The sequence below is a fragment of the Anopheles maculipalpis genome, chromosome 3RL (assembly GCF_943734695.1).
Source record: "Anopheles maculipalpis chromosome 3RL, idAnoMacuDA_375_x, whole genome shotgun sequence".
NCBI classification, from domain to species: Eukaryota; Metazoa; Arthropoda; class Insecta; order Diptera; family Culicidae; genus Anopheles; species Anopheles maculipalpis.
This window is the reverse complement of record NC_064872.1, coordinates 8,438,863-8,464,715: the sequence shown is the minus strand read 5'-3', so window position 1 is coordinate 8,464,715 and position 25,853 is coordinate 8,438,863. Positions and strand designations below refer to the sequence as shown.

At 45.3% G+C, this 25,853-nt stretch overlaps 2 protein-coding genes across 2 annotated transcripts in view; both read left to right on the top strand.

Annotated features, from left to right (window-relative positions):
• LOC126565072 (beta-1,4-galactosyltransferase 2) overlaps positions 1 to 25,853 on the top strand; it is a 183,869-nt gene that overhangs the window by 94,510 nt on the left and 63,506 nt on the right. The window lies entirely within an intron of this gene.
• LOC126564761 (tektin-2) lies at positions 15,123 to 16,552 on the top strand. Its single transcript, XM_050221861.1, has 3 exons — positions 15,123 to 15,766; positions 15,839 to 16,061; positions 16,130 to 16,552. The coding sequence occupies exons 1-3, from the start codon at positions 15,123 to 15,125 to the stop codon at positions 16,550 to 16,552; spliced, it is 1,290 nt and encodes a 429-aa protein (XP_050077818.1).

The following is a 25,853-nucleotide window of genomic DNA, read 5'->3' as shown; positions in this document are numbered from 1 at the left end:
GGCTGCCCAACAGGTAACTGCGTGTACGCATCCTCGGCAAGTTGAACGCGAGAACCGCAAAAACCCTTGCGCTGATAGGGGCAGGTATTTTTTACCCCCATTTCGTTCTGTTTGCTCTGATAAGAGTCCCAACACGACCCGGTTAGCGTTGTTGTTTGTCTGCCAACCGTAGCAGAAGAGAAGATTATCTCGGCAGGATTGTGCGTCCATAAAAAGAGGCCAAGGGCAGCTTGGGCAGATTGAAAGTAGGACACATAGAAAAGCTGTTTATTTTTTGGAGAACAGTGAAGGATGCTAGCTAATATTTGCTATGCCGATAACTTTCTCCTATCGATCGGAGAGAAAAAAAGGGATTGGAAGGATTTTCCTTCCCAGCAATTAGACAACCAGCACCAGCACCAGGATACCGTGTCCATTTTACACCTTTGTTTGCAGCCAACAACGTCAAACAAGTCGTATATCATCCGTAACCATACTCGGCTCATCTTTCTTCGTGCGTGGTTGCTATCTAAATTAAACAAATCATCGAATGATCATAAATTTTGATCAAACACACCAAAAGGCTCTCTTCTTCTCTGGCTTGTATGTAACACCGAAGGTGTATTGCGTTCCACCATAATGGATTTCAAGAAAATAAACCACGCACCATCGATAGCCGTAATAAGCAGGTGGTAAGGTTAAGAGGCCGGCCGGACGATATGGTACTCAAGGTGAAAGACTATCAAAAAAATACCTAGACATCCCACTCCCGAAATCGATCCTCGTTATGAGTTTGAATCGAATTCAATCATATCATTAGGCAATAAACGATATGCTTCATTTCGATCCTACCAGAGCCAAAAAACCCGCATTCGACTGCGAAGGCGCCGCTTAAATGCTCGTGGATCGGCTCGAATCGAACTGGAAAACGTTCTGTAGGCAACACACGTTTCGTGACTCAGCATAAGCGCTGCAGGCACTTGGCGATGAAACCTGCCTGATTAAGAATCTGCGGGCCACAGGTTTCGTTGGTTCTTGGTTGGGAAGAATGTGTTCTGTTTTTTTATTTGTAGAGGAAAAAAAACCGTTTCATAAAGCGGCTAATTGACGAGCATACCTTGATCGATTGTGAGAACGATCGCTGGTTACTGATAACACTAATCATGGTGTTTTATGTTTTTTTGATGATGCTCTTAACGAGACGCAATGTGTGATGAAGCTCACGGTATTCTTTTGAATAATTTTTTAAGGCTTAGTGATCCCTTTTTAAAGCCAGTATAAACCTAAAGGATGCTCTCAGATTCTCGTATAGCATTTAGTCTTTAAATCTTAGATGTTTGTGGAGGTACAACTTCAAAAAACATTACCGTTTGGTTGGTTGCTCCTTATTAGAAATTTTGAAAACTTGTTCCAATGTGTTATACCATTTTTTTTTTTTTTTTTTTTTTTTTGGTGAACTTGCTTAGGTTCTCCTACAATTCGGGGATGTGATCTATGAAGATTGTGCTTCAAAACGAAAGTAACCAGATCCTGTTTTAGTTCTCTATACTTCAGAGGAAATCTGATGGGCGAGTTTTATTCTTTTCACAAGTCAGAAATAGTTGGAGTTCGATGGAGCCTTTCAGGGTAGTTCGAATAGCTAGAAATTTTTTAATAGGACTTAACTTAGATCGAGAGATTCTTTCGTCAGAACAGTTGAGATGTGGATTGAAAAGAAGTACTTGCTCGACAGCAAGTAGTTCCATGGACTCTAACCTTGGGAGATCAATATTTTTAATCAGGTCGTGTGACTTGATAAGAAAATAAGCTAATTATCAACAATTCCTCGACAACATTTTCATCAGCTCAAGAATCACATCACATAAGAAAATACATAAATCAAAAGTTCCCTTATTTGTTCCCATGATGGTACAATGCACTTGAATCAAACCAGGCTCCACATATCATAGCGAATTACAACACATCACTACGATCACTCTCACTTACCGGAGGGAAAGACCAAAGCCAAAGCTAGCAAACCACAACAATCGTGTTCTGGCGCATTGCGCAATCGTTCACCACTGTCGTCCACTCGGCACAGATTCGGATAGTGCACCGTCCGACTAACCGAAAGACTTCGCCAATCTACCCAAAATGCACCATGCAGCTCCCCCGGGGTTGCGCATTTCCTATTGCCATTTCAATTCGATTAAATTGTCGATTTGAGCAAGTTACTTCATCATTCATCGATAATTGAGTCTCCAATCGCGATCGCAATTCCGGCCCATGTTTACGTTACTTTGCATACGTGCTTTTCCCAGCCTTCCGCAGACCTTTCGCACCAAGAGTTCGTGGGAGTGAAGGAGCTTGTGTTGCGCAAAGTAGAGACGAAAGCATACACACACGGGCGACCGGACGTTGTGGCCGAACACACCACGGTGACCACCGGTTTGGTTTTTATGCGATATTATTTTGTTCTGTTATTGTTTCGTTCCGTTCCCTTCGTAGCTCCCTCTAAGTATGGTTCACCTGGGCCACACTGGGCTTGCTGCAGTCACTTGCAGGTTCGATGGTGAGGTTCATTCATGCATTATGCACCATAGCGTTATTATGTTATGTTCACGCGATGTGAGACCCGGGAACTTGGAGACCTGAGTTGTAAGGGCTCGGCTTGCGGATATCTGAGGCTGGCGCTTATTGTTTTAACATTTAGCCCCCACGTTCAGGTCTGAAAGCGGCGATTCCAACAGCCAATGTACACGAGGAGGTCTTGTCTAGGAACGCATGCATGTGTGGCTAGATCTTATGTCAGCGGCAGCGGGCAGCGTCCAATGCGAAAGAGCACGGTGACATATCGAAATTATTAAATCACAGTGCACCTCACCGGGAGTCCGCACACTTTCGTTCAATTAAATCGCAACTTACATGCGTCAGCCAGGGGACCTCAATTTCCGGACACTTTCCGACCGTGGAGGAGCGTTTTAGCTTAAGGTACCCGTGATTTATGAAACGCTTAAATGGAACACAGACCAATCGAGCTAGAGACAAAACACACACTTAGCAAAAAGCGGTTGATCCTGTGACCGTTGACAGCCGCGAAACGCAACAAAACGCAAAATGTGTCGCAATCGGAACTTTGCGCCAGAGGGCCGCCAATATCTAATCATAGCTTTGGCGAAAAGATCAACCATCTCGAACCGGCACGCAAACACCGTGCGTATAGCGCTCCGGCCGATTGGAATCGATTCGATTCCGTCAAAAATCAATCAACTGTTGACTTTGTGCAGGAACTTTGGTCGGCCGTGCCGCAGGTCAGCTAACCCAATTTTGGAACTTCTGGACATTAAACGATCGATAGAGCGAGAGACAAAGAGAGACGGGAACCAAACAACCAACATTGGAGCAGTCCGAAAAAAAACCCGAACTAGTGCACCAATTTGTAGAATAGCCGAGGACCAGTTAGCTGGGGTCACCACGCCAAGGAACACGCACAAAGAAAGAAAGCTCCGTCATGACGCAGCAGCTGTTTGGTGCTTCACCTGAACCATGCCGATCCGAGACCGGTGTTTGTACGAGTGTCTGTACAACACCACCGAACTTTGGAGGCTGCCGGGAGGGATAAATGATAGAAGGCTGTCGATCAATTCCGTGCGTCGGAATGATCAATATGCGATCATTATTTGATTATTGCACAGAGCGTCCCGAATGTGCTGGCGGTCGTGGGAGCTCACGGCGAGTCCAACATTTGGAAACTGCGGCATCGAGCGCTTTTGATGGTGGCCACCGAGCGCGTGTTCCGAGTTTTTGGGGCACGTTTTTGACGACTAACCTTTAGGTTATGCAGTTCGACTTGTAGGGCTATCATGTCTTGAAGCATTCAATAAAAAATTTGGATTTTTTTTTAACTTAAAGGAAATTTTGTTAATTTTCGCATATTTGTTGAAGCTGTTAAGAATTATTAAATTTCTTCAAAATTTCCAACAATATATCCTAGACTTTTTAAGATCTTCAAGGGTTAGTTTCAATAATTGTGGTCGATCAAAAATATTTGTACAAGCTCCTAAACACGGATCAATGGCACCCCGGCAATGACGATCGACTGCGTACCGTAATCATACCTGCATTGCACCGCAACTCCCACTCGTCCAAACAACAACCACGGGTCCCAGGGGCTGATGCTCAAAATTGTGCTCCGATTCTTCACGTCAGTCGGCAGATGATAAATTTAACCGCGCCAAACAGTAAGTCTAAATATCATAACCTCAATTTCACAATCGATCTGCAATTGATCTGATCGGGCGGTCATCACACCCGAGGCACGTTCTTTGACGATGCCTACCAGTCCAAGAATTTGCACCCAGTTGACAGGGCATAAAAAAGAAAAGAAAAAAACGAGAGAAAAAAATCTAGAGCAAACGCTTTCCTTCTGGGACATGATCTTTTCACGGCGTGACGGACTTTACGGCGCGTCAATGATTACTCAATACGCGAGTTTCAAACTGCGACGAGCAGCCCTTGGTTGACATCTTCGCATCGGCAACGTATCCGACGCCGGTGTCGGTGAACTCGCGCGATCGAACAGTCTTGATTGAAGGTGACAGAAGGAGTTGTTCTCGATCACCTTTGAATGGGCGCCGTTCAAAGCGATGTTTTTGTTCCACGTTGGAGGTGGTCTAGCCATCTCAGAGAATGGTGGATGCTGGTAGTGAAACTGAAAGTCCTACTTGTTCTCCTGTCAAACTGTCGGTGACTGTGAGTGGAAATGAAATACGTTAGAAAAAAAAAACCCCTTCCAGCTACAACAACGACACTTGATAAAAATAAGATCGTTGACAGATTTGCTGCAAATGATTTACTAATTTGCCTGTCCCGTGGCGGCGCATTAGCTGCGGCTACGGAAACGAAGGAAAAAAGGTGTGCAAAAAGAGGAAAAACAAGCTTGATGACAGCAGAGTTGGAAAAACTAGGAATTTACAGGGGCACTGCGCATGGTTCCATGCAATGTCTGGCGTAACTATTAGAATATTTTATTATATCTATGGAGTGTATGAAGAAATATTTAAAAAGATTGATAAAAACAGATTAAATAAGTTCAAAAGGAACCCGTTGAAGCGGCTTTTTGGTCAAATAAGTATGATCTGGCCTACATTTTTAATTTCTTCTTCATCCTCAGGTTGTTGGATCACGAATGCGCAGTTATTACAAGATTTATTACAAGGAAACTATCGCGTCGAAAAAAAAGATTACATTGTGAGAAAGAATTGGTTCAAAACTATTGTTTACAATTTAAAATGCTTTCGTTAATTTTTGTTTTACAGTCGCCTGGCAACAAGGCATTTAAGTTCCCTAGATTAATAATGATAATAGAAGAAGTTTCATCAACAAATGGTATTGAAATAGAAATCGAAAGGACTCAATATAATAATTCAATTGAACTAAAAACCACTGCAACTGATTCTGATTTTACACCATTCCATCCTCCCTGTCCCTGTTTCTGTCCCATTCAACGATTGGAACATGTTACCTCGTCCTGTGTGGCGCAAAAAATGACGCGCGGACGCTTTTTTTCTTCTTCGATTCAACATTAACTGTTGTTGTTTTACGCTTCCCTTCGCCCTGTGTTGGGGTTTTGCTCAACCTCCACCGAGATATAGTTTAAATTAATTACAATTGCAAACGTCCACCACCATTACACCGGTGGTCAAGCTAGGGGAGACTTCTCGTCTCCACCGAGCGATAGCGTAATGAGATGTGCGCACACGGTGGTCCACCACACCGATGAAGCTGTTAATTTGATGGGGTGAATTACACTGACCGGCCCGGGCGTATGTTTAGTGCTCGATTTATTTGCCCAGCGTACTGAGTGTATGCTGTGTCTGCAAACGTTTTTACTGCCGCGTTTGCTGCTCTATATATTGCTGCCCGGTGTGCACGCAGAAACTGGTTTGATTTGATTAGTTCTCGCGCATTTTTTTGTTGCTTCGCTGGTTTTTCAATTGCTGGTGGTAACGTGAACGCGCGCATGTTCATAATACGATAATTAATAGCACTGTCAATGACGGGGGTATTGATTGCGATTGCACACGGCGCCCGCTGGTGCATCGGTGAACTGAGAGTCCGGTTTGTGGCCGATGCGCCACCGACAACCCTTAACGACATTTGCTCTCTTGTGGTGTGTTTGGTTAATGTTTCTTTCCGCGAGGAAAAATAGTTTGTCACTCGATCGTGCATTAAACAACATTATCGATCGGGCGGAGCGGTTTCAGGTTCAGCGATACACCTTAATTAATCGAATCATAGTAAATCGACACTTGCTTTATCATCATGCTATGCTGTCGCTTGCTAGGCTCGATCATTTATCGATCGATAACGTCACTTAAATGCATTTCCTTTGCTTTAAACATCAAAGCAACATTTTTAATATCTAATGCATAAATTATGCACGCAACATAGCCCTCTCAACCATGGCTACAAATTATCAGCCAACATGCATCACGTGCGATCGGTGGGTCTGAGTCACCACACGTGGTGGACACTTGTGCGGTACGGAAACCGGTGTGCCCCGGGTACGATTTGACAGGCCAGCTTCTACGCCCGAATGGCGTAAAAACATGAATTCCAACACATCATGGCATTTCATCGATCGATCGGTCGGGTGCATACATTTGCTGCTGCTGTTGCTGCTGAAATGGTGGCATATGTTAAATCAATAATTTAGATTCGTTTCTGATCGGCTCCGTGTCAAACGCGCCGTTTGTCTAATATTTCCTGTAGCTTGATTTTTTTTCCTCTGTTTAAAAGCAAACGGATAGGTTAGTTAGGTTGTATTACTACTTTACAATCCCAACAAAAAAAAACACACACACAAACACTCACACAGAACCACTTTATGACCTTTTGATTATGTTTTGCCTACGCCCCACCCCAGAGTCCTGTACTGACTGGGTTCGTCGCTTTTTCTAACCGAGGCATATGAGTCTTTCGTTCTTTTAACGGCTGCTTAAAAACAATCGGCCCCAACCGGCGAGTAATCTGGTGCTCTCTAATGGCTACCGTAAAGTACCGTATCACTCTTTGACACCATTACGGCGGTTCGGTCGACGATTGCGCAAAACACAAGTGCGCGCCTTCGAAACGGAGCGCCACAACGGAGGGCGACAACGAAGCGCTCTTAACACCACCCGCAATAGTGCGACGGTGACGTGCCAACCGGTCACTCTCCTTCACCAAAACCTTTCACCCTCAACCCTTTCCCTTTTCTCTCTCGCTCTTTACTCTTACCCCACCACCTCCTTCCCCATTTGTTCAGCAAGTCATTCATTAGCCCGCGATATCGGTCACACTAACTACCGGTGAAGTTTGCGAGTGGAAGAAAAAATCACCCTCTAATGGGACCCAACAGGACTCCTCAAAAAGAGTAGCGGGTGGTGAAGTATCGAAAAAAAAGCCCAGCACATGCCTGCACAAAAAGTTGTCACCCCAGATCAGGTTTCCTTCTCGACGATTAGAGCGCCAAAGCGCCCTAGTGTAGTGCGGGTGTTATTGCGACCCCTATCGCTCGGCCCCATGTCAAGTAGGTTTGAAGTTGAAACAAAAACTGCATCATTTTGCTGTTTTCCGATCAAAACCCTCAGCAACACCTCGACGAAACACACCACCGAAAACACCGCTAGTAGCCAAATAAATTCAGCTTATTAGCCTTTCGGTTGACCACGGCTCGCTAGTCGATGCCACATTGCTACTGCTAGTGCTCGTGCCGTTTTGGTTAACTATGATCCTGATTGAAAGGGAACCGAGCAGAATGGGAGCTAGCATGCATTCACTTTGGGAGACGAAAAAAAAAACCGCGAAAAAAGAAATAGACAACACCCGTCCCGCCAACTGATTAGTAAAGCGCCTGGGTGCTAGTAGCCAAATCACAATTTTATTACTCACCCAACGAGACGTTTATGGGGATATTGTTTTTTTTTTCAGAGGTGGTTGCGTTCAGGTGTTTTGTGCCTCTTGCTCCGGGTAAACATAACGTTCGTGATTGCGGTCTAATGAGATACGGTGGGCAATGGGTGTTTGGTGGTTTGCCTGCCTTCCTGATTAGTGCTTGTTTTATTCGTACTTCTGTATAATGATACCGTCCGAATCGTCTAACAGGTCATGTTGCACCACCGTAAGGGTTGGATAGCTTGGTCTCATGTGCGCACAGACCGCACTGTTCCGCATTGATTGATCCAGTTGATTGGTGACAGTTGTATGGAAATTATGATACGATATAGATTTTTGGAATACTTCCAAAAGGCTAGGCGAAGGCCGTGTAGGACACGATATTGATTTGGTTGTTGTAGATTTTGTATTGTTTTATCTTTGAAGGGTAGCTGTAAAAGTGATTGAACATGTTATGTGGTGTTATTTATCAGTTGGTGAGGGTAATACTAAAATAAAGGCTAGAATGGGATGGGAACATCTACAAAGTTTTGACAGAACGGCGTCGTCATACTTAATATAATTAAAATAAACGAAGTATTTTGAAATCTTATTAATGGAAATATTGTTCAACGTAAAGATTTTCTCCTCGATGCAATGTTAAAAATCGAATGGTAGGACTTACATATCATTAAAAAAATTCTTTTTCTTGGCTTAACGACCAGCTCATTGATACTGCGTAGTAGATTAGTAATTCCTCACTACGTGGGAACGATCAGCCGCAATGTATGCAATTATCTTACAGAACAGTTTTTTCGTCACTAAAAAGAGCTGAGTTTTACATACCTATTTTCATGTTCAAATAGTAATGTCCAACATTCCTCGATGCAAATAAACAAATTAGTTTGCACCGACTCGATTCACCTCGTTTAATCCTCTCGAGTGAAATGCGTTTTACCCTTTGCTAAACCATTGATCGATAACTGTCTCGATAGCTCCAGTCAGCAAATTTCCACTCTCAAACTCGTAGGCTAGCTCCCAACCTTCTCACAAAGCGGAGCACACCGCTCGGTGCACCTAACATACGAACGAGAAGAGCTATCCAACCTGGACCTGAACAGAAATAATCAATTGAGTGAAGAGAAAAACAGGGCGACAGTCGACAGCCATGCATGCAGTTTCACATGTTATGGCTAATTCTTTACCGATTCAAATCCAATGAATCGAAATCAGTGGCCGGCGTGGAATGGTTTAATGCGAAATCGAAAGCACCCAGGGTACAGTATGTGAACAAGCAAGGTTCGTCGTCTACTGTCGTTCAATTTTTCTCTTTCGTCGCAAAGGGATTCTATTTTTCCTCTCCGAAGAAAGAAAAGATATTCATTGTGCATTTTGCGGTCGGGTTGGACCCAGTTTCATGGACATTATTGCTTTCTATTGCACTGCAAAATCACATTGGAATTGCGTCGAATTGTACGACAGTGACGATGATGATGATGACGACAACGACCACGACGTTTACGTACGACGAGGACAACGGTGGAAACAGTTTATTGCTGACATATTCAAATATGATCAATTTCTCGTTACATAATTTCGCATTTTCAACGCTTTTCATTGCGTTTCGCGATTTACTTCTAGCAAGCCCCTCCTTACCTTCTGCTTCACCCTCCCCGTTTCCCGGTGTCTACGCAAACAAGCCGAGCCGGTTCGAAATAAATGGTACAGGTCGATTCTAGCGCTGGAAAAACAGATGGATCGGTTCGGGAAAGGCTCATTATTTGCCCTGATTTATGATCCGATGTTCGTTGAGTGATTGAATAATTGACTGCAGTACTGCCACCATGGAGACGCGTGGGATGATCATACATCAAGGGGGTAGGAGGCAGTGTTTGCCAGCCAGGGGTTGCACCAAACGATTAGTGCGGTCGGTAATTTTACAAACCTCGATCGATGTTCGTACGTCATCGCGATAGGGAGGAGGCCACTACCAACCTCAGCAATCCGGCGACCTACCCCGAAGCAGGCCCAAAGTCATGCATTGCGCAAACACTGCCACATTGCAACTTTGGAGCTCTGGTCTGGCTGACAAATTTTGCACAAAACCGTTTCGGACCACCACGGGCGGGCGATGCTGTTCGATTCGCTCGGGAGAGTCCGGGCTTAATTGAAACTGAAAAAAACCCGTTTCCCGATTGATATCTTCCTTGAGACGTTCCCTCCCGTGGCGAGTGGAAATGTACGAAACTCGCCCGCTAGGAACACGGATTCGGGGCCACGGTTGGAACAGGTTGGATCGTAGTACGGGTACGGTTTCTAATGGTTCATCGAAACAAACGGAAAAAAGTGGTATACTGGACTACGGGGTGGACCACCGGCATACAGGTCCAGATATTCGTTTGGGACAGAGAGAGAGGGAGAGAGGTGGCGTAGTTCGAGCGAGCGAGGGTAATCTAATTTTTCCTTTTAATTACCACTACAATATAATTAACCCGCTTATCTTTATTGGATCGCGACCGATTTGCTTTCAATTTGCAACTGGCGCCGAGTTAGCTCCGACTGCAACTTCAACGAGCCATATGCAGCTCGGTGCACTGGTATGTCGTGCAGAAATTGTAGCTAAAAGATATTTACCACCGAGAGAGCGAGAGAAAGAGCCCTCACATTCTAATCGCAGCGAATGGCATGTGTGAACGGACTGGTGTTGCACCCGGAGTGGTGGTACAGGTGGATCACGCGTGCTCTACACCCTATCATTTGCCAAATGCAATAAATGCACCATTTACGTCGAATATCGTGAGTTATGATCAAAGTAATTAAAGAACTGTTTTTTGTAGACTGTTTTAGTTTCGATTAGTGTGGAGCTGTATCGGGTAATGTCTGTTAGATGAAGTTGAATGAGATGTAAAGTCACAGTTAATAATCGTGAAGCTAAGGAAAATTTGGAAATTATTACAAGAGCGACATTGGTTTAATAATCCTAGATTAGAACTACTCCTGCTCAATCTGTTCCAAGTTACAGGAAGGTACTCATAAATATCAAATATCTCTTGAATTATTGTAATGACAATATTCCATGCAACTTAGCATTGGATTATGAAAGAGCCCATTTGCGACTAGGCTAATTTGTGAGGCTTTAAATTCAAAGAAAAGATTGTACAAATGAAGCTATCACGGGGGGCAACATTATCAACCTAGATTTCAAAAAAGGAATGTCAATGGGTCGATATAAAAAGCCCAAAACAGCTCTAACTGGACATCGAACTCTTCGTTATGAACCCATTTCCCAGCTGGTTGCTCATCGATCTCATCTTATCGAACATACCCGCACTTCAATCTCAAGCGCACCGTCAGCATCAACCTGCTGCCATCCCGATTTAATGATCTCCCGTGTTTCCCCAACTGTCCCATCACATTTTCCAACTCCATACGGACGAACTCCGCGATGCTGTACAGACGACATCCACAAGATCATGCACGATAGCATTAGGCTAAGATGTTTCCATTCCCTTTCCTTCCTCACTCGATTCTTCGTCCGCCAATCTACCGCCTGATCGCTCTATTACCGTACCGTGACCCCACACGGTAGTTGCTACCGCGAAGCGACTTGATCGATCTCCAACACCACTCGCGCCACGATCATTAGTATCAGTTTTTGCCGATCCAGCCTGCGTGACTATCGAACTTATCGCCTCCGAGCAATCGTTCAATCACACAAAACAGTAAACTCTGAAACGCACACAGGCACGGAGCCACGCGTGATCTTGTGGCCGCGGATGTCGATGGTTTGGGAGACATCATAGCCACGAGACACACTTATTTTGACAAAACGCCACTAAACATAGCCACCCCACCGCTGGGGAGGCGTGAATTTGATCGAGCACCCTTATTCTCTGGCTGTCTTCGGTAGCTCATGGGTAGCCACTGTGTCCTCCGATTTCCACCACCCCTTTCCACTGCCTTCCGCAATTCAGAACCAGCGCGCGTTAGTAATAAATCAGTTGGCTTCACCTTTTTGACACTTGCCCAAATTCACCAGCCACACTGTATAGGCAGGGCGCGGCCCCATCGCAAACCAGCACGCTTCTAACCTTCGCTTCTTCGCGCCGAACTGTCTTGACCACCGGAGACGACTGGGCACGACCATGCGGTAAGAACCGGGGAGACGAGCGTGAGTGCGCGCGCGCGCCTGCCCGAGTGTGAGCATGATTAATGATCTTTCCTCAGCGCTCTGACATGTGTTTCGCTACACTTGCACTTTACGCGAGCAGCTTCCCGGCAGCTCCACCTTAAGCTTTAAAGGGTTCGATTGATTGTTTAATTGCTTTCCGAGGCGCTTTACTGCCCGGTGCCGGCGGAAGTGATCGGCTGTTTGGTTGATTTCTGCACCATTGAAGTTCAGTGTGTGTGTGTGTGTATGTGTGTACGTGCGCGTGGTTTTGATCCGTTTCGGAGCTGGTTGGTGCACCGAATCTCAATCATCTTCCTGGTAGGTGGGCTTAGTAGATGAACTAGAATAGAATCGCTTCTAATGTCACAGCAAGGTATGCCAGCCATGTGGCCAAACCCATCGTAATCCATCACGTATACGGGTGCATACGAAAAGGTTAGCATTGACTAAGAGAGACCTTGAAGATATTGCATTCCTGGCAGGAAGTGGCGGCGTTAGAGTTGCAGCCTGTGCGTACCGATCAGGGCTTTCTATCGTCACCCGATCGCCGTGACTAAGAAGGATAGTGTTGGATTTCACACCACTATCACTTTTTCTAACTAAACCGATCAGTGAGAAGGTGGTGGGACACCTGGCGTGGCGTTAGCAGATCGTGTACCACGATTCTCTTGCAGGAGCACTCTTTGGTTAGATAGTGCTGGTCTTTAAGCCGTCCAGGCTGGTCCAGTTCCACCGTTATCTTGTGAACTGCAAACGTTCGACTTTTAACTCCGTTTGCCATTAACGGACGAAGCGCCGTTACTCGTTTGCAAATGACTCCCTAGTTTCTAGGTCTACGACCTGCACCAATAGGAAACAAATCTTGCTCTTATCGGGATATGTACTGATGAAAACACATTGAAATTATGGTGCTGGCGAAGGAAGTCTTGAATGTATCTTTTACGTTCATTTACAGGATTCAACTGTAACTCTGTTCTTCATCGAATGTTGACTGGTGATCGACAAACTTTAATTCCTAAACCATAAGCCAACCTAAGCGCAACATACCACCACCATCCTTCACGAAAAACACCCCAAACAATTCGCCCAAGAACAGGACGCCCCGGACGGAAAATGGTGCGTAGCGTGTTGTCTAATAAGCCCGTCGATTGCACAATCGCCTCCAAACGGTCTGCAGCTGCTGGCACAGCACAACCATTCGAAAGGTGCAAGTGATAACTGGACACACCACCACCACCATCAGTTCCCTTTACTTCCCTTCGAAAACCCTTCCCAATGTGCACACTATGGTTTGTGTCGCTGACGGTTCAAACAAACTGCTCAATCAAACGGTCCCCATGCCCGAAGTGGACAGCAGCTCCCGAAACCTGACGGTGGCTATTTGTAGCCAAGGAAGGTGAAGGACGGGGGAGCCGTGCATGCATCATTAGCGGCAAACATGTCGATATGTGTGCTGCTGGGGAGAGCAGCACCCAGATCGTATGTGGCCGATATCGTAAGTAGGTGATCGAAGTGAAGTAGCGCACCCGATACACGCGCGCTGCTCCAATAGCGCACAAAAAAAGACGGTAGGGCAGCTGGCCAAACAGTCCGCAGGGCGGCTTGACCCGGGCCACACGCTGACCACAGTGGCCTGCTGCTGCTGCTGCTCGCGTATCAGTCACACGCCAATAGTTACTTTCACTGCCCGCGCGACTCCGCGTGCCGCTTGTCAGCGTGCCATAATCCGGAGGTTCGATAGGTACCGAATGCGTACTCACCATTTTTCCACTCGGTCACAGTTATACAGCGGGTCTTCGATTAAGATCTTCGAGCCCGTTGTCCGAAAGCCTTTTGAACCGCAGATATCTCTGGACATCGCGTTTCGGGCGGAGGTTTTAAGCCGACAAACGAAGTCGACCGAGACCTGCTAAGTAAACACCACCGGTACCGATTGGGATTTGTGTAAAGCAGCGCCAAGAGGCAAACGGTGGGACGCAATTTCTGAAGCTAATCGACCCCGCACTATGGATATGTATCGGAAATCGCCACGCATGTATCAATCAAACCCATTCTTTTACCGGTGACGTCAAAGACCCCTGCGTGAAACGGTAGGGTGTAACGGAATATGCCACCCTTGGTTGGCGGCAATCGTTCCTTATCGGTGTCCTTTCGAACGGGGACTTGAAGCGTTCTATTCCTCCCTAACGTTAAACCGTGTGCAGTAAACGCAATAAACCTGTTTTATGCCTTATTTCGCGGTATCCATACCGACCCGTGTAAATAGACCACTCGTTTGTGTGTTTTCGAACGGTACAGGAAAATTAGTTCCAGGAATCGGTAACACCACGTGGAGAGACTTACGAAGCGGCACTTACTTACCCCGATGTAAGTTTCTTATCTTAGGAAACTGAGGTACGGTTTGCACCTTCAGTGTGCGTTCCTTAGTTTACAAAAGATTTACTGCCGCCTCCCGTGTGTTGGATAGGGGGAAACCCTGGAAAACCCCTTCGTTGGCTTCATTTTGACAGATGCTGGCTATCCGTTTTTGGATGTCCACAGAAAAGATATTTAAAAACTATTGAAAAAATCATAAAACGGTAGCACTTTCCGCGAACTCCGAAAATCTCAACGTCCCTTGACGCTCAACGGCGCCTCACGGTCGCTTGATTTATGGGCTCAGTCGACGACTCTGTCTAATAACTCATCAACCGTCAAAACGAATCTATAGCCAACTACAAATTGGGTGCAAATTTTAGTAGGTCCTCCTCCCCTCTTTGACAGCTCCCGCGACGCATCGCGTGCTTCGATGTATCTTCAACCTATTTCTTTTTCAAAAAAAAAAATAAGACCAAAAAAGCCATCACACCCTGCTAACAGCCTGCTGTGTGGGTTGAATATATTTTGCGCATATCGAGGGCACCTAACACGTTACCCTAGCAGCACATCGTGGTAACACACTTGTGTAACCACACAAACAAATCCAGTGAAGCAAAGAAAACCGGAAGTTTTCGTCTCAGTCAGCAGTGTTCTATCGGTGTGACCGGAGTTCGGTGTTGTTTTTCGTTTTCCACTCGTGTGTCCCAGGCAATAAAAAATGTCCAACAAAGCGGCCGTTACGTTCGAGAAACCGCTCCAGCATCTGAGCCTTGCCGACTGGCATTCGCGGCTGACCCAGCTGAAAAATGTGGCCTACACGCAGCGTTCGGATGCGTTCGAGCTGCGACACTCAGCACGCAATCTTCGCAACGAAACCCGCATCCAGACGCACTGGGACACGTACCACAACAATGACCGACTGTCCGATCGGGTTGCCGAGTTGGATCGCTGGCGGGAGAAGATGCGCATCATGTTGAAGCGCGTGGTGGACGAAATTCAAGCGCTGAAGGAAGAAAAATCCAACACTGAGCGTGACCTGGACGGGCACATTACGCCCCTGACGGTGGTGACGGAGTGTATTGGTATGAGGGATTGTCGGTTGGGGTCAGAGCTAACCTACGATGATGGCGATACGGAGCTGAAGAACGAGCTGTGCATTGTTGAGAACAACCAGCGGCTACTGCGTGACCAGAACCAAGCTGCCTGGGAGCAGTTGAATCGTTTGCAGGAGGTCAAGTTCAAGCTGGAGCTCGATCTGACCGATAAGGATGAGGCGCAGTCGATCGATTCGCACCAGCTGCAGGTGGACCAGCACTGTGGCGATGTTTCGTTCAAGACGGATCCGACGCGAGTCCCCAGGGAGTACCTATCACAATAGGGAGCGCGTCTAGAGAGCATCTTCATCCTAAGCAACGATTCCATTTTCCCTTTCAGCTCCTGTACGTACGGTAACTGGCTCGAGTACTGCGAAGAGCTGGTGGCGCTCACCGAAACCACCCTGTCCGATTCTTTCTCCATCCGCGAGTCACTGTTTGCGACGCGTGAGAAAGCGCGAAACATTCTACGCGCCCAGCAGGACCGCACGGCTCACACACTGCGCAAGCGTATCTTCGAAACGCAGCGAGCCCGGAACGAGCTCGAGTACCAGCTCGGGAAGGTATTCGGGTGCTTCATCTCGGGACACTATCTTCATCCCATGGCTAACGCATTCATTACACTTTCCAGATGAAGGAAGAGATGGCCAAATGTCTCCAAGAGATCGAAACGCTCGAGCGAGCCCACGATCAGAAGACGGAAGCACTGAAGGTGGTAGAAACACGGCTCGAAAACCGTGCCCAACGGTCCGGGATGGAGCTGTGCATCGACGAGTCGTACCACGGGCTGTGCGATGAGGTGCAGAAACTTCGTGACACGATCAAAACACTGCGCGCCAAGATCGACGCCACCAAGACGACGTACAATTCGCTGCGGGATCATGCGAACAAGATCGATCAGGATCTGCAGAACAAGCAGCACTCGCTGATGACCGACATCCGGGCGCTGGATCTGCGCGGTCGGCTCAAGACGGGCGAGTTTGGCGGGCTGGCAACGCAAACCGATCGTAACATACATCTGTCCCGCGTGGAGGATGAAATTCCCAAAACATAAGGCCTCTACTAGTTGCGATTAGGGAAGTACTTGCGTCCAAAATTATTGCGTCATAGAAAATTGGAAGCAATCAATAAGCTTTATCGCCCGCACTTAATAGAGTTGTTTCTTTTTTTTTTTAGTCCCAGCATCGCTCGTTATGCTTTTCACACTTGCCACGTTAGGCCACACTGCACCTCACAGCCCTCAGTTTAGATCACCCTTTCTGCAAGGGGGGAGTATGTGAAAGTGAAGTTTGTTTAGCGCACCTGAGGCTGAACAAGAGCGCGAAATAAAAACACTTCACATAGCCCACATGAGGTTGTGCTACGTGTGCTGCAGATTTTGACAGCCTACAACAACCGTCGTCGTTTTGCACTATCCATTGCACTGACCAGCAAACACAGCTAGTAGGAGAAAAACTGCATAATAAAATCACGTTTCCTTTTACATCCAGCCACAGGTTCGGTAGCTCGTTCTTTTTTTACTGCAAAACTTCGATTTATAACCGAATTCTATGAGTTATAGCTTTTCCGAAAGGGAACGAAAATAAGTTGTTAGTCCATTTGGCGCCTATTTCATCTATGTGTGTTCGCCATGTTCCGTCAGGTCCGAGGTGTATGATCGATTTGGAAAGGCTTTTATGTGGTTATTTAGTGGCGGGATAGGGTTTTAATCGCCCTAGAGAGATCTCTCTCGCAGTAGGTGTTTTTGAGGCACATTTTAGGCGCTTGAAAGTCGTAATATTAGCAGTTGGGGCTCTGATTTCTTGCTTGTAAATTAGTTCTACTTAGCTAGCTCTTATCGCGCTAAGTGTTAAATTATGTATCGATCCCGAACTCCATGCTGACAACTGCTGCGTTAGCATGATCTCGCTGAGTCCATAATCGATCGGTAATCGATCGTTCATTTGCACTTCAGCATACGGTTAGTTAAACCGCTTGCTATTGGGTTTTTGTCAGCAGGTTAACCCGAAGCAACATTCACCACAGCTCTTTTCAAACTCCATTGGAAGCCTGAAATTCCCTGGCAGAATTTCTGTTCACACAACCGTCACTGTGTGCGGGTATGTCACCCTCCATTTTTTGCACCTTTCACGTTCGCCAAAGCCGTTCTTAGGTCCTAGCGCGTACCAGCGTTTGCATACACTTTATCATCCGTGTAGACAAACATCCGGTTGACAGCTACCTTCGTTGGGGTGTACGAATACTTGACACCTTCAGACCTGTGCAGGAAAGAAGGGTTAATTTTGGACGCGCGCGCCCAATCGGTCGACACTTGGCGCACGGCATAAAGACGCTCTTTCATCGGTGATCATGATGAAGCGTCCGGAAATGGAGTGTGATTGTGCATATATCACTGTCCATGCAAAAGCTACAAAGTAGCAGGAGGAGTAAGTCTGTCCAGAGTTGACATTGAACCAGTTCCAAAAAATTGTGGGGAGTTTTTAGCGTGGTAGATAAATTAGTGCGGGACATGCGTAGCTACAATCTGCACGCACTAAATACTCTTTTGCATGTCTATTCTTGAATATTGGATGGGCCATTTTAAGCAAAAATGAGTCACTCGTTGGATACATATTTTTCTTCCATATCTCCTCATGGAATCTAGCAACAATTCAAATATCAATTTCCAATCGATATTTGGATTAGCAACATGACTTAAATCTACATGATTCATTCGCCTACGTACGAAGCGTCTAAAACTGGATCATCTCCTAGAGAGCCATTTACAAACCAATATTTTTAATGTATTTACCTATGCGTGACGTACGTACATCGCTCAATCTGCTCCAAAAATACAACCAGCTGATAACCATACACATCGAACTGATCGGATCTCGTACCTCGCTGTCTGTACGGTCGTGGTTTAGCAAATGGATCAGCCGGTTAATCTTGCATTTTTATTTTTTTTTTTGCAGAAGCCATTATTAAATACAGCAGCTTATTTATGGATTGGTAAACACGATAAGAAATTTACAGACGTAAATACAAAATAGTCCCCAAATAGTCATAGTGAATCGGAATTTTTCGGATGAAGTACAGAACGCTCACTCAACAGTTTAATTTTAACCTTCGTACCTGGATAGATGAGTTTGCGTGTGGAAGATTCAACCACATCTCGCGTTCTTGTGCAGTATACGGCGCTCAGATCCATTCATTTTTTCACTCACACAACAGAAAAACCTCATATTTCACCCAGACCGACATCGAAACGTTCATCTAAGCACGTACATGCACTTGCTTGCACCGCATTTTTTGCCATTCAATTGTTCGGATACACCTTTTCAGGATGCATACACACACACACACAAACAAAAGCCAACCTGCCGTTTCCAACGCAATCCTGATTCCATTCAATGAATTGGAACCAACAATTCCAAGAATCAAGGTCTTCGGGTGTTTCGGCGTACTATTGTGCGAAAACTTTAAGCCGAAACGTACCCGAAATCGCTATGGAGCTGATGGATGATGTGGTATTGGATGGCTCTCTATTGAGACGCTGGTCTGCACAAAACAGTTCGTCGGGTCGTGCACAGGAATGCACCTTGTGCAACAGCACAATTGTCAATCGGGTGCAGGTCGTTGCAAAGCAGTATACACCACTGGAGAATTAGGATCCTTGCCCGAGGTACCGAACCGAGCCGTTCTATTCAATGAACAGCCAACATTCCACCAAAGCCCGTAGGGTTTACGTTATGGGTTTCCAAAAAAAAAAGCAAGAAACAACAAGCATCAGAACTAGATTGAGATGTTCGGATTGCGCTTTTCGGTACGGTTGGGAAAGTTGCGATCTGAAGGACCTTATTTTGGCACCATCGAACACCTTCGGGCGGTCCATAGAAGCTTCATCGCTGTCGTTTTCTCAAAGCGTATTCGCCGGCTGCTTTCCATAAACGTCTTCAGCATATTCGGCTCATTTTACTTACAACCTCTGCACTGGAGGCTATGGATTGTAAGCAAACACAACACACTAAAGCACCGTAACGGGTTTCCCAATTCTTTAAGCTTGGACCGAACTTTGGATGTTTGCAAAACCATTGTTGGCGCATTCGCAATGGACAACGTTTAAACTATTGTTATTTGGTGCAATTTTTGGGCTTGAGCAAGTATCGGAACACCCAAGTTTGAGCCTCGGTTGGCCCACCAACGGTGCCTGATGAGTGGTGATGATCTGGCGAAGAAAAATAATGATGATTATGTTTATTTTTGTGTAATCACCTCAAAGAGCAATGCTCTAGGGAACTCTAAAGGATCTTATTGAATGTCGGAGGGTCTTTTAGATTTATTCTGGGAAATCTTGAAGACGTCTATTTATAGTACAGAAGCATCAGATAACAGAGCAATCATTCTGAACCGTTTCACCAGAAATAGACTGTCTGAGTGAATTGATCATCAGTCGAATAAAGTTAACCTCCAAGGGCGTTAATATTCTGTGTCTAGAATACATTGAGCTGACCTGCTATCGCTCGATGACGCATGTTAAATGTTTCAATATTCATTATCAAGTGCTTTGTTTCGATTCGTTTTCAAATTCAACACTTTCAACACTGATAACGATCGATCCCTTTTCACATCGCTTCTTCCTTTTACCATTCTTCAAGATCTGTCGGATGTCCGATCCCTACCGTACAGGAAGTCCCATACCGTTTCCATGCGTTATGTAAAATGAGATCGTTTTTGAAAAGAACTGATTCATCTGAATTTTTTTTTCTTCTTTGAAGATGATTTCCGTTTTGGATGCTGCAATACAAACACTCGCATCAAACCGGAGCCACACACTACAAAAGGCCCGGCACAATCACAAAAACCATTCGGTGAACCGGGCACGGTAATGAAATACGAGAAAAGACACATTCGGGAATGCTTACTCCCCCGTTCCGATCGCTCGCCCGCTCGAGATGAATAACATTTTAATATTTAATTTATTTCAATTAGATTCAACTCCCAAGCATTGAGGGACGCCACAAGCTCCGTGACATCCCGGAAGAGGAAGAGCAATCTTTGTGGGAACACTTCCGAGCGTCGAGTTCTTAACCCCTGATGTTTTTGACTGTGCTTGTTGCCGCTGAGAGACCGCCAAAGACATCCATTTTGAGCACAGCTGTGCTTACACAGCTAACACCTTCACCCCTTTTTTTCTGTTGGACACAGGGAAACCTAGTCACTCGATCGCCTCGGCGATGAATGAAACGCGTTCTCTTCGCGGTAGCGGTTCCCCTTTTTATGAAACGCAACGTTGGGGACGGCAAAAATGGCGGGATATCTTGAAGAAGGAAAACCTCATCGTCGCGAGGGTCACGTATATCAGTAACAAACGAATCAATCGCTGTCAGTCAGAAAAGTCTCCCCCAAGAAAATTATTAGTTCCTTACATCTAGAAGCTCCAAACGTAGAGTGTTCATACAGACAGCAGGTAAATATGTGGAGGGAAAATATGCAGAATGGTGTCAAAATGTCGGATTCCACCATGAATTCAAGCGACGATACAAAAAAAAAAACAACGTTTTTGCCGAAATCCAAACTGCATCGGCATGCACTAATGCACCTTGTTGGCTGTTTTGTTTGCATTGTGGAATGTTTGTGATGGGCATGTACATGTCTAGGTTGCAACATGAGCCTTTTCTCCCCTTTTTTTTTGTAACTTACCGTATCAATATTTATAGAAGGCGGCAAACTTGTTATGTCTCAATCACAATATATTCTATTCATAGTTTCAAAACTTCCACTTCTCGACATTTTGAAATCGAAAAAACAACCTCCCAGTTCATAAAGCAAGACATTAAATCTAATTCAGCTCACAAAAACTACGTCTCATCAAAGATCGCATTTGAATCGATCAAATATTCTAATGAACACGATCGCCATTGCCTGTTCAGCGATCGCTCATTGACTTTACGATAGAAGAACGTTGATTAAATCCATCACCACCTTCAACTTCTCTCATCAAACTACCAAAATATTCCAATAAGGCACCGGCATCAAACCCGGCGTACCATAATCGGGGGTCTTTCGGAGGGTTTTGTTTTTACTCACCGAAACTCGTCACAGTTCACCGATTTGCATAAATCGAATAAACGGACCCATTAAAATACAATCAACGCTGATCCCACGCGGAAATGCGCTGGAGAGATCCAGTCTATCAACAAACGTTACGAAGCCGTAGACGATGTTGCTTCCTTTAATGTCGCAATAGACGCTGAGCTTGAACGGGCGAGAGCGAGTACGCAAACAGCGTTCACACAGAACGAACTTAGAGAAAACAATTAATAATAAATTGTACAAAATCCCTAGCCAACAGTTCCGGGCGTCAAGCGTCGATCGTGTGGGTTGATGCGTTGGTTTAGCTCCGTTCCAAATTATGCAATCCATTCTCGACCCGTTCACCTGCTCAACAACACAGGTTGTGCTGTCTCTAGCCGTGAGTTTCCGAGCCTAGCAAAAACGTATCGATTAAACACTCTGCTAACACGATGAGATATATGATCGCCGACTTGCGGGATGGAATTAATTTCCCAATTCCCCCCCACACACTCATACAAATAAACAAAGTCTCGAACCCGACTGAAGAAGATTTGCGTCCGGATATCTTGAAAGCGGATATCTTTCATTCATCAAAACTCCGACAGCTCTTCCAACGTGCCATTTGGCGGTGTATCTGTGTATTGGCAGAGATCTGGCCATAGACCACGGGGAAGATCTCCCCTTTCGGAACAGCAGGTTTGCTAAAAACGCACCCACCCCACCCCCTGTGGAGCGGTCCAAAGTCACCCGAATAAGGCCACCATCGTCGGCGATGACGCCTACGTCGAGGATTCTCTCTCGCTCGTTCGCCGGGCCCCAAAACGGTTGATTGATTGTGTTTTACGAACGCGTAAAATTAGACACAAGACAAACAAACTCATGCACTCAAAGCGATCGCGGCTGAGGATGAAACAAACTGCTGCTACTCAACCGCGAATCCTGCACATGCACGGAGTATTTCTGAGGTGGAGGTTCTGATGCATCATACAGTTCAAGTTCATGATCACCGGCGGTTTGTTTTTCAAGTCCGATCAGCTTCTGGTACGGCATCAGTTTACGCACGGACAGAAGCGCTCGACGGAAAAGCACCGTAGAAAATCGTCTCAATTTTGCATGTAATTGAGCAAGCTTTCTTTCCAGGTTTTGTGTTTCTAGTCGAAGTCCCGACAGTGTATACACGCAACCAGATCACAGCAGGAGATCTTCAACAGTGTAGCCTTTACTTACCATCGGAACCGTACCGGAACCGACGGAGGAATCAACCAAAAAATCTTCCCCGTTCGACGTACAAGTGCATCGTAAACTGGCCCAAGCGAGTACCACCCAGGATGCGCCCTAGACCCACACACCGCAAAGGATAGAAGAAAGATAAGCCGAAAGAAAACCGTACCAAGACTTTGCAACAATGTGTACCACGAAAGGATGAGTATCGTTTTTCTAGCTCCTATCTGTCTGCGAGATCTCTTTTTCGTTTTTTTGTTTTTCGTCCAAGATTTTACAAGGGTATGCTGGCAATCTTGCGATCTTGTGATGAAATAGCCTTGTCGGGATGGTAAGCAAATACTCTATCAACAAGGTAAGGTGCGCTCGTAGAAGTATGGAGAAAGGTTGCGAAATAGCTTTTCGTGCAAGAGGTGCTCATCAATAATCTGACATCCTTAAGACAAAGTTCCTATCCCGCTAATGACCCTGAGACAGTTAAGCTGGTTGGTATTAGCAAGCGTGTTGATGGGAATGATGTGATGTTGAGCGTTAATTACCCGGCATCGTGCGCGAGAGAGATTGTCCAGAAGAAGTTGTAGGAATTCTGAGAAAATTTTTGATGATGTTCTGAGGTTTGGAGGTTTCGTTTTCCTTAACAGGATATGATTTATTCAAGTCAGTGATGATTCGACTGTCAAATATTGCCTATTTCAACCGGTTTAATTAAAAATAATGCTTACTTACAAGAAATTTCATTCAAATTTTTGGACGAACTACCAAAAACTGTATTGAACTTCAAGCTTTTGAAATTAAACAGAAGCTGTGGTACAAATATTCAAAATAAATCTGACACTTCAACACTAAAGATCCCAATTTCACAAGAACTCTTCAATTTCCTTCGAATGCTCTTCCGAATTCTATTATAAACACTTTATGTGCTTCCTTTCCGGAAACACGGAAGCCTTCGTGCTGCAGCACAATAAAATCCTGCAGTATCCTGTCCAAACACGAGCCAACCGGAAAAACCACTCGAAAGAACCATAGTATCTTTGGTTAAGAATATTTCATACATTTGTTTATTGACATCACACTTGAGCTGATCATAAAAATCAATCCGTGATGCGGATTCTTCGAACGTTAGAAAGGAAAACCCCAGGAGGAAAAACATACATTTCACTAAACACCCTTGAGAGAGGCCTTTCTGCGTAAAGCAATGGCAATTCTGCTGAAAGCTTGACCAATTCGATTTATGTAGCCAAAAATATCCACCAGTCATGCCAGTTCGGATACACCAGCTCACTTGGCAGACTTCTTGGCAACCTGTTTTGCAAAAAAAAGGCAAAAGAACACATACCATAAGACCATAAGTATTTCGTGTGACAGTTGCAACAATAAGCTTCTTCTGACACCCTTTGTTTGTGCAAAGTCCGTGGGTCAGTTTTATTGTTTTGTGCTTTCGGTTTTGGTCTTATTGTTAGCACTCGGCAGCAGATCGGCAGCATAGCGATGGAAGGATCACGAAAATGTACCTGATCGAATCGTTTCTAACGCTTCTTTTTTAAGCATCATCAAGCAGAGGACCCTTCGTGGATAATGCACGTGTTTCAATCCAGTTGTTCGGTGTTATGTTCGTGCAAATGCCTCTCGAAAAAAAAAAACGACGAAACGACTTTTCTTTTTTGATTTTTTTTTTTTGCCATCTAAAAAGCGTACCAAATCGAGAGAAAACCGTGGATTTTGGTGGAAATCAAACACAAAGCGCTTTTGTTGACAAGTTTTGAAATCGCATCGGTAACAAACCACACCGAACATCGGTAGGGAGAGTGAAGGGTTCAAACCCTTCTCAACTGCCGAATTCCACGACTTTGATTTAAAAAAGCGAAAGATTAAAAAAAAACTATAAGATTTAAACACTGAGCAGACGATCATATCGCGCCTTGAAAGCGATTCTTTCTTGCGTCCCTAATTTTTTTCTTCAGAAAGTTTGTTATAAGTCTTCCAAGTTTAAATATTAAAATTTCGGAGACAAAAAAAGCATGCATGAAGATGACACCCAAACACTTTGAAATTCTCTATTTTTGCTTTATAATGAAGATTTAAAAGAAGCTGCTGCAACAAAAAGAAGTGTCGAAACTAGACTTTGAACACAATTCCAATTAAACTATTATTCCAATTTGACATGAATATAAACAAGAACGAACACCTGGAATGAAGACTCATCTCGTATCTTTACTCTGGACATCCTGGAGCATCCTGCAGTCAAAATATTCGTTGTGCAAAACCCGAACCCTTTCAAACCTCTAGAGTTGAGCCACTGAAACCCATACAGTACACGGATAACGTTCTGATCACCATCAACACCCGGATCTCGGTAAATTAGACCTCTTGGAAGGCAGTTGGCAGAACCAAAGCCAAGGGCAAAAACCACTTGCACTTCCATTCCGAAATGATTGGACCATCCAACGATCCGACCGACCGGCTGCATGTGGAATCGTTATGAGTGCTTTACCACCTGCTCTATCCCTTTTGCTTGCCTAGCTCACATTAGGCCTTACCGTGTGTGGTGTGGCCCCCGTGTGGCACTCTACAAAACCGGCAAGCGCACTCACGCCGTCATCTCGAGTGGCTGACGAAAAGCTGGTTGAAAGATGGCCGAGAAGAGACGACAATAAGTGCGCGGGCACACGCTGAGTCCTGCAGGCGCGCAGACCAAGGACTTGACTCACATCGGAATGTGGCCAATTGTATATGCAAGGACAAGGAAACCTGAGCATATGAGGTTCGGAAGAAGAATGAAAAAAACAACTAACTACAGAGAACTAACCCCTATGATACCTGTTGTTGTTCGCCGTGAATAGGACGGTGTGTGCAAATTGTAGAATTTCCACAGTAGTTTACTGGTCGGAAAACCGTAGATAAAGCCCAGACCAGGAGGGAACCAAGCACCGGGCTTTCAATAGAAACCTGCACAATTCAGCAAAACAAGGGACCCCATACGGTGGTGCCAAACAATTGCTGCAGCAGTTTTGGATTTGGAATCAGGCTCGTCTAGCAGCGATGGCAGCGTCAATAGAAGGCTGCAAAAAAGGGTTTCT